This window comes from Priapulus caudatus, unplaced genomic scaffold (assembly GCF_000485595.1).
Source record: "Priapulus caudatus unplaced genomic scaffold, Priapulus_caudatus-5.0.1 Scaffold36, whole genome shotgun sequence".
Classification (NCBI taxonomy): Eukaryota; Metazoa; Priapulida; class Priapulimorpha; order Priapulimorphida; family Priapulidae; genus Priapulus; species Priapulus caudatus.
Window position 1 is genome coordinate 197,792 of NW_014577097.1, and position 9,070 is coordinate 206,861.

The 9,070-nt window shown below is 47.2% G+C and overlaps 1 protein-coding gene across 1 annotated transcript in view; it reads right to left on the reverse strand.

The window, feature by feature from the left end:
• LOC106817991 (monocarboxylate transporter 13-like) overlaps window positions 1-250 on the reverse strand; it is a 4,344-nt gene extending 4,094 nt beyond the window's left edge. The window contains exon 1 of the mRNA XM_014822696.1: window positions 52-250. Within this exon, the coding sequence (XP_014678182.1) occupies window positions 52-250 (199 nt within the window). The remainder of the gene's footprint in view (window positions 1-51) is intronic.
• Window positions 251-9,070: the final 8,820 nt, after the last annotated feature.

A 9,070-nucleotide genomic window follows, 5' to 3' on the forward strand; every position in this document is an offset into this window, starting at 1 on the left:
GGAATTAGCGGTTAGCAAAACGCCTCTCTCTCTCTCTCGCCTCTCGCTCACCTACGAAGAACATGATGCCGATATTGACGGAGCTAATCCATGCTGTCATGAAGCGTCCCTCGCCGAAATACTGAAGCCACGGAACGTAGTAGGCGTTGAGCACGATAGAGAACCCGACACCAACGATCTGATTTATCACAGCAGCAAACAGCACCAGCCAAGCCCAGCCTCGGTCTGTCTGTAAACAGCGAGTCGCCATGACGATCGATTCAGCTCCCAGTGTGCATGCGTATCAGCAAATGGGGCACCGCAAACGCTCACCAGGTGGACAGGACACAGTACAAACCCGACGAGCTGCGTCGGCTGAGCGACGCTCTTTACATGCTGCTGATTTCATATCTTCTAACACGGGTGGGTTGAGAGCTAGGAGCTGGCACTGTTGCGTGAGCCTCCAGGACCCGGTTTCACAGACGTGGATTAACTTTTAACTCCGAGTTAGGCATATTTAACTCAGAGATAAAGTTAATCCACGACTGTGGAACGGAATTTAATTCTGAGTTAACTTTTAACTCAAAGTTAAGAGTTAATCCACGACTGTGGAACCGAGTCCTGGCTTTGCCCATGCGTGCATGATTCGCGAGGCATCGATGTATCTTCCATGACATGCAGAACTACATTTTACTATAATATACCACAGCGTGTCTTTACGCCAGTGTCACATGGCGAAATACACAGTGTGCGCAGTTCCTCAAAATCACGTGCTATTCGATTAGTAGATTAACGGCAGCCACGGTACTATTCATTCCATGACGCTAGGTAATAGCAGTGTCCCCGTATAAGCATTACACTCCCACATCAGTCAATCGGCGTTGAGCTGGGTAAAATAATTAGATTTTTGGCGGATGTGTATACAAATCTCTCCTAGGAGAGGCTAAACGGGATTTATCGTCATTATCGGAAACTAGACTTCTGGCTCTATTAGCTGGGCTGATTGACTCCTTTCATGTGCATTCGTGTGGCGGAAATAGGCGAAGCGCGAATAAGCGAAAATAATCATAGAGGAATATTTGAATTAACAAAATATATGTTGTGCCTTGCAATGTAGCGTCGGCCGGTAGCATTGCAAATTCTCAAAGTAACTCCAGTTGTTTCATGGGAATCTTTAGCTAAGTATGGTCGCCAATGTCAAATGATTTCCCATTGTGAATACCTATAGGTAAACGTGTATTTGGCCATAATACGCGCGCGAGTGCGGGCGTGCGTGTGCGCGTGCGTGCGCATGTGTATGCGTGTGCGAAATCAAGCTAGTTACGTTTACCACTCGTCCCGACAGCTCATCCCTGTCGCTCTGCATCTGTCATACTCTAGTTGATTTTCGGTTATATGAACCTATTTGGTATTACAGTCATTATATGAATTGACCGGCCGCTGCCCGCACCGCTACCGAATAACAGCGCGGTAGATCGGAGGTGCGGGACTTGCGCACAAAACCATTTGGTTATATTAGACAGATATAGAGAAGATTCTGTCCTAGATGAACATACGGTCCGGTGCGATTGTCCGGCGGGACATGTTGCGGAGATTCAGTGTGTATCCACGTTGTGTTCGTATAGGCCTGCCTGTCACAGCACGCAGCTAAATGCTATGCGTGGGGTCAAAATGTGAATTTTTGACAGAATGATGCAGTTGTTGATGCGTACCATCAGAGGAAAGCAAAGGGTTTGCGTCAGCGCGAACTAACGCAGTATCGCAGACAATCACGCACTTTATATGCAATATAGCCACGCAGCGGAAACGTAGAGAAGGTGAATCCGGCTGCTCGTGCGGGGATGGCGGAGACGCTGTGTTTGTTACGGCTGATGTGTGCGCTGTTTACTTCCTGCTTATACATACTACTTGACCACAGATATACGGCACTCTGGCGTATTCGTCTGAGGTGCTTCGTGCGCGTTTTAGCGTGGCCTGAGAGTATAGGTCACGGCCATGTATGGGCGCAGGTGGGCGGCGATGACAACGCACATGCGGTCTAGTGAACCGCATAACTTATTAGGACCCGTCTTTCTCACAGTCCGTCTATTGATACGTACCTGAAGGTTTCAGTATTTTATAATAACTTTTTTTAATAATTGGAATAGGTACGACATGTACGATGAGGTACTATCTCAGCTTCAGATCCAAAGACTTCCGTTTCGTTGCGAGCAGTTTTGTGAAAATGTTGCTTATCAGTTCAAAAGTTGTAAACGATTACAGGATATTTGCCCTCCTTCAGCAAAAAATGTGTCTAACCGCATAACACGGAATTCTAGTAAACTCCGGCTTGCAAAGTCCCTCGTACCAGCCGGTACTTCAATAGCCCTGTTCCGTACATGTGCGGGATGATTAACAAAATTAAGTGTAAACAGGCACTGAATTTTTTACAATAGCATGGATAATTAGTCTTTTGCTTGCGCCCCTTTATAAACATTTTGGTCTCTTTGAAATAACTCTCTGAGCAACTTTCGGTTATGTGATATGTTTGATTCTATCATTGTGTCGCATTTTAATTGTAACTATTTTTTGACCAAGAATCACGTTATTTTAAATTTAGTATATATTCTAAAGATGGTTTTTAGTTGTAGTAATATAATTTTACGAACCAACATTTTAAGTGATATCTATGTCTTACCATGGGACATATATTATTGTAAATATCATCAATTTCAGTTTTATACTGCCTGATGATATCTTGTTTGCAAAATTTATTTTAATTGTAACGTTGTTAACACTAGTTTTGCAATAAACCTATTATCTATCTATCTCTATCTTTTTACTATATGGATGAGGTGTCTGAAGAAGTGTAAATATAACTAGGTTGATTTATCTCAGGGACACGTACACGATACACACGCGCGCGGCGCGCACACACACACGACACACAGCACGACGTAACACAGGCCGCAACACACACGAAAACGCGTCAAGACGCGTAGCGCGCGCGACGACACACAGCGAGCACACACCACGACAGTGACACACCGGCGCGCGCCACCACACACACGACACACACACGACAGTGACACACACTGCGCGCCATCGCGCACATCGATGACAGGCAGGACACGGACACACACACGACAGTGACACACACGCGCGCGCGCGCACACACAGACACACAACGCCAGCAACACACGCGCAACAAGACAGTGACATCACACACAGCCAAAGCACGATATACATAACACACAATGTACGTCACGTACGCACGCACGCACGGCAGAGCCATCACACACACACGCCACAGCGACGACACACACACACACACATACACATGCGCGCCGCGGCACGCACAGCATACACACACGCATCACACACCACACACCACACGACACACACACATACACACACACACGAGGGCGGGTGTCATTTTCATTCAGCAGGCACACCGGAGCCATGGCTCCAGCCCGCACAGGCGTAACGTGCGGCAGCGGATACAACACACACACACACACACACGGCACACACGCACGCAGCGCACGCACGGGCACGGAACGCACGCACGTACACACACACACGCACGCATACACACATACAAAACACATGTACGCACGCAGCACGCCGCACGCACGCACGCACGCACGGCACGCACGCGACGCACAGCACGCGCGGAGCACGCAGCGGCACACACACACACACACACATATATCAAGAGCTAATAAGCACTATAATAATAATAATAATTTATTAGCTATATATAATATATATATATATATATACTAATATATATATATTTATATAGTATATATAAAAATATATATAATAATATATATTATATATAATATATATATATTATATATAATATATATATATATATATTATAATACTATATTTATATATAGAGTTTTTTGATCACGTCGACATCGGTCGCTGGCCGCCGTAATTCGTTTGCCAACCCCGCGAGCTCGCCTCTCTTCTTTTTTAGAACGGGAGGGAGGTCTGCGCACGCTAATTTCGTTCCTTTTAAATTCGGTCCGGCTCTCATGAACGTTTCTCTTTCGCCCCAGAAGAGAAATACAACAACAATAGTCGCTGGAGCATATATATATATATATATATATATAACGCGCGCGCATACGCACGTGAGCATGCACAAGCTAGTGCGCACCACTAAACTATAACAATATATTTATATATAAATTTGTAGTTCAGTCGTGCGCACGTGCCTGGCACGTATCTACCTATACAATTTACCAACACGCACAAGCGCGCTACCGTTTGGTAGGGTAGCGGAATGAGTTGAAGAGGATTGGGGGAAACCCACGTATAGACTTCCCCTGCTCCTGACCTACTAAACTAAAACGATGTGATTTTGACGAGTTGGATTCTCTTCTTTTTTCTTTCTTTTTTTAATTCCAGATTTGACACAAGTACATACATTTACACATATAGCTGATCAAATATGTAGACACATACAGGATTTGAACACTAATAAGAATATTCAAAAGCATATTTTAGATCATATTAAAAAAATTGCATTTATTGGTGCATTTATAATTATATAGCGAGTGAATTGCTGGTGTAATGGATGGACCAGCACCAATAAAAGTGACTTTAGTTTTGATTTGGTTTATCCATTTAACTGGTATTGCTTTATGTACTCTAAATACATCTAAGAATGTTGCTTAAATATTAAACTTTAATTTGAGTTGTTCAAGTGACATTAGGTCACCATTTTCATCTAATAATTTTTTTTATATATATTATATTATTTTTATGCCATGCCGTTATGTAGTCTAATTTGATATGTTTATTGAACCAGATTGGCTCATCGAGTATGCCTTCGGTATTTTTGAGGGTAATAATTCTGTTGTATTTCTGACCAGGCTATGCAACATTCTTTCCAAAATGGGTTTTTAATTAAATGTATTTTATTTAATTGGTCTGCACCGGGTCTAAAAAAAAAGCGTCTGGCATTATGTTTTGAAAAATATTGTCCATTTATCGGATTTTGTTAAAAACGTCTAATCCAGGAAATTTTAAGACCTTTAATATAGCTCCATAAATCTATCATCCTCAAGCCTCCCTCACTATATTTCTTTTTTGATATTTTTTTTTCACTTTTTCCTTAGGTTTATTCAAGATGAATTGATAGAATACATTTTCAATTTCTTTTAATGTGGGTCTGGTAATATTGTCAGCAAATGAGTTTATAATTGGAAGTGCTAGAGATTTTAATAACTGTAATTTTTCCAATGGTGTCAGGTTTCTAGCTTTCCCAGGTATTTAGCAAGCCATTTGATTGAGTTTATTTTGGACTCCAGATTTTTAATGGTCATATTTATTTTGATCTATGTTAAAATTTACACCTAGAGCTGTAAATCTTGCCATCCAATCGCCTGGCATGACAGTTTTCCTTGGCAGAAACGTCTATCAAGAATCCTTTCATAGAGCCGATCCATATAATTTTTGTTTTTCCAATATTTGCCTTTAGCCCAGATATATCGTAAAACCAATCCAACATTTAATAGGCTTCCTTCATGGATTGTTAATTTCCGATCTAGAAATAAATGATGTAGCTGAGCTCATAATTGAGAGAATACCTCGTTCTACCGACGAGACCGTTTCGTATTTATGAAATACGGTATTTGCGAAATACGAATCTGAAAGCAAATACGCGGCCGCAGCGTTCATAGAGGCGCTGATCGGCGCTTCAGAATACTGCCGTATTTGCGAGCTTGGCGAGCTGGCTTAAACAATCAAGCGAACAATGCGTCCAAGCAACAATCCAGATGAAAGACGCGGATATACCAAGAAGCGTCGCCTGAGAGAGTGTTGATCCTGCCCGCTAAGCGCGAATCTTGGCGCGCAAGTTCCCGCGGCAAGGCGCAACGGACAGCCGCGGAGAACTCCTACGGAAAGTATCAACGCGCTGGGCGTTGGATTGATCCCGTGTCGCACAATCGAAAGGCCGGCGCACCGGATCAATTGCTGCAGCGCAACAGTCTCGAATTTAGGCGGTCTAATTCACTAGCAAACATAATGCACACCCCGGGAGCCATCGGGCAGGCCGTAATAGCTATGTTTCACGTGCAACGTCCAACATAGATCAGCGTCACGTGTAATTGTTTATGTGTTGTGGTTGGCAGAAGCAAAGGCGTGCTGCTTGACGCATGCACACATGGTTCGATAGAAAGCACTGTATATGTAGTGCACCGTACACGTGCGTGCTGCGTGCGTGCGTGCGCACTACACGTGCGTGGCATGCGGTGCCAGTGCGTGCGCAGAGCAGTGAGAGGGTGCGAACTTTCCCTGACTGAGCGAAGCTGGCTCTCACGCTGTATATCCTTGCGTCAGGAGGGGGTAGGCAAGCGCGTGATGCATCGTCCTGCGCTTCCGTACTCCTTGCGTAAGACCTCTGACGCGAGCTCCCGCTACACCGCTACATGGTCCAGCTAGCAGGGTCGGACAAGCCGCCAGGCAGCTAGAGAGCAGTGTGTAGTGGTGCGAGCTTCTGACTGAGCCACGCTGGCCATCGTGTTGCTTTGGAGCTGGATCGCACGCAGCTTATATACAGCCGGTGAACACCAGCAGTGGTCACAGTCATGTGACCCCCGTGTCACCTGGGCAGGTGTCCCGTCCTAAATTAAAACTATAGGTCAAAGTGGTGCAGGCATGCTTTCCGTTTCGCAATCCGCTGTTAGCGCCACGTGCTACGAAGCGCGTAGCGTCTTCAAGGCTTGAAGTAATGCTCTGACGCATGCTATAGTGTATGTTGTACAGCGGCGGTCGTGTGGCCTATATAGCTCCCCAAATCCATGGACGTGTGCGGCGAGCAATGATTTGTGTGCGTGCGTGCGGTGCGTCGCGTGTGTGTGCAACGTACACGTGGCGTGCGTGCGTGGCGTGCTGCGTGCGCGCGCGTGTGCGTGTGCATGTATACGTGCGTGCGCAGCGTACCGTGCGGTGCATGGGTGATGCGTGCGTGCGTGTGGCACGGTAACACGTGCAGTGCGTGCGAGCGTGGCGTACGCTACATTGTCGTGCGCGTGGCGTGGCGTGTGAACTTACACTTGCGTCATGCAGTTGTAAATTTAATCATGTAATATGGATAAACATAGAAAATACAGAAAACCAGGAAAATAATTAAAAAACAGATGGGATTTCGATCCAACACATTTCAGCAGTGCTCCTCGTGTGCTCTAAAGGCATATCAGCTATCGAGGCATGCGGTTATGTCTTACTGGATGTGCCTTGACAACACTGGGGCCGTCATTGAGGATTTTGAGGCACGTGATTTGATACCAATTGGGAATTTGCGATGGCATCGTCACGCCGAGTAAACATCGTGAGTGGGCATGGCGTGGGCGTAGTCCATTGAGGTAATTAGGGTTGATTGAGTTTTATTATTAGTTTTTTCGTGCGCTTTCACATGCCCAAAATTTTCACGGATGTTAGATGACTGCTGTACAGCAAACGCTGCGGTCAAGTCAGTCACTGTTGCCCACGAATTCAGACTAAGCGAATTCCCAGTGAATTCCCCTAAATGTAATTCGCGCATGTTTTGTTTAATGGCCACTAAGGGGAGCCGTGCCGCTAGCAAATTTTAATGACACGCTGCGGCTGAAAGGACGGGCCGCTCCGGGGCACCACTAGTCCAGATGAAAAGCGGATACCAGAGAAGGCGTCCGCCTGAGACGGTGTTCGATCCTGCCCGCTAAAGCGAGGCGAAATCTTCGGCGCGCAGCTTCCGCCGGCAAGGCGCACGCGAACCGCGGAAGCACTCTACGAAAGTATCACGCGCTGCAGCTATTCGATCCGTGCGCTAAATCGAAAGGCCGGCGCAGACGGATCAATTGGCTGCCAGCGAACAGTCTCGAATTTAGCGGTCTATATTCACTAGCAAACATATTGCAGCATGCCATCGCGCAGGCCAATAGCGAATGTTGCAGCGTGAGCGTCAACGATCAGGTCCACGTGTATTTGTTATGTGCTTGTGGTTGGCAGCAAGCAGAAGCGTGCTGCTTGAACATTTACATATCGAATGCAGCCACATGTCTGATTAGAAAGCACTTGTTTATGTATGCACGTAGCTAGCGTGGCGTGCTGCGTGCGTGACCAGTACACGTGCGTGCAATGCGTGGCGTGCGTGCGCGAGTCAGTGAAGAGGGTGGCGAGTTCCCTGACTGAGGCCGAGCTGGCTCCGCGCTGTATATCTTGGCCGTCAGGAAAGGGGTAGCAAGCGGCGTGAATCATCGTCCGTGCGCTTCGTATCTGGGCGTAGACTTCTGACCGAGCTCCGCTAGCACCCCTACATGGTCAGCTTAGCAGCGGCGGACAAGCCGCCAAGCAGTCTAGAGAGCAGTGGGAGGGGGCGAAGCTTCCCTGGACTAGAGCCACAGCTGGCTCTGTGTTGGGCTTTGGAGGGCTGCGACCGCCGCAGCTTATATACAGCCGTGGGACACCACGGGTACAGTCATGTGACCCCCACGTGTGACCTGCAGGTGTCCAGTCCAATTAAACTATAGGTCAAGTGGTGGCAGCAAGGCTTTCCTTTCCAATCCGCTGCTAGCCCACGTGGCTACGAAGCCGGACGTCTTCAGGTTGAAGTAATGCTGACGCATGCGTGCTAGCTATAGTGTATGTTGTACAGCGGGTCGAATTCGCTACACATGAAACATCGCGTACATGTGCGTGCGTGCTTGCGTGTGAACTTACACGTGCGTGCATCGTGGCGTGCGTCCGTGTGTGTGCACGTACACGTGCGTGCGTGCGCGCGTTGTGAAGCTACCGTTTGTGCGTGCGTGGCGTGCGTGGGCGTGTGCAGGTACACGTGTTGTGCATGTGTGCGTGCGTACGTTTCGTGTGTGTGTAGGTACACGAGCGTCGCTTGCGTGCGTGCGTGGGCGTGCGTGCGTGCCGTGCGTGTGGCGCACGTACACGTGCGTGCATGCGTGCGTGCATGAGTGTGTGTGTGCGCGTACACGTGCGTGCGTGCGTGCGTACGTACACGTGCGTGCGTGCGCTTGTATCGAACAATATCACGCATCTGGCTTGCTACCGAACCGTAATATGCATGGATAAACAGAAAAATACAGAAAACAAG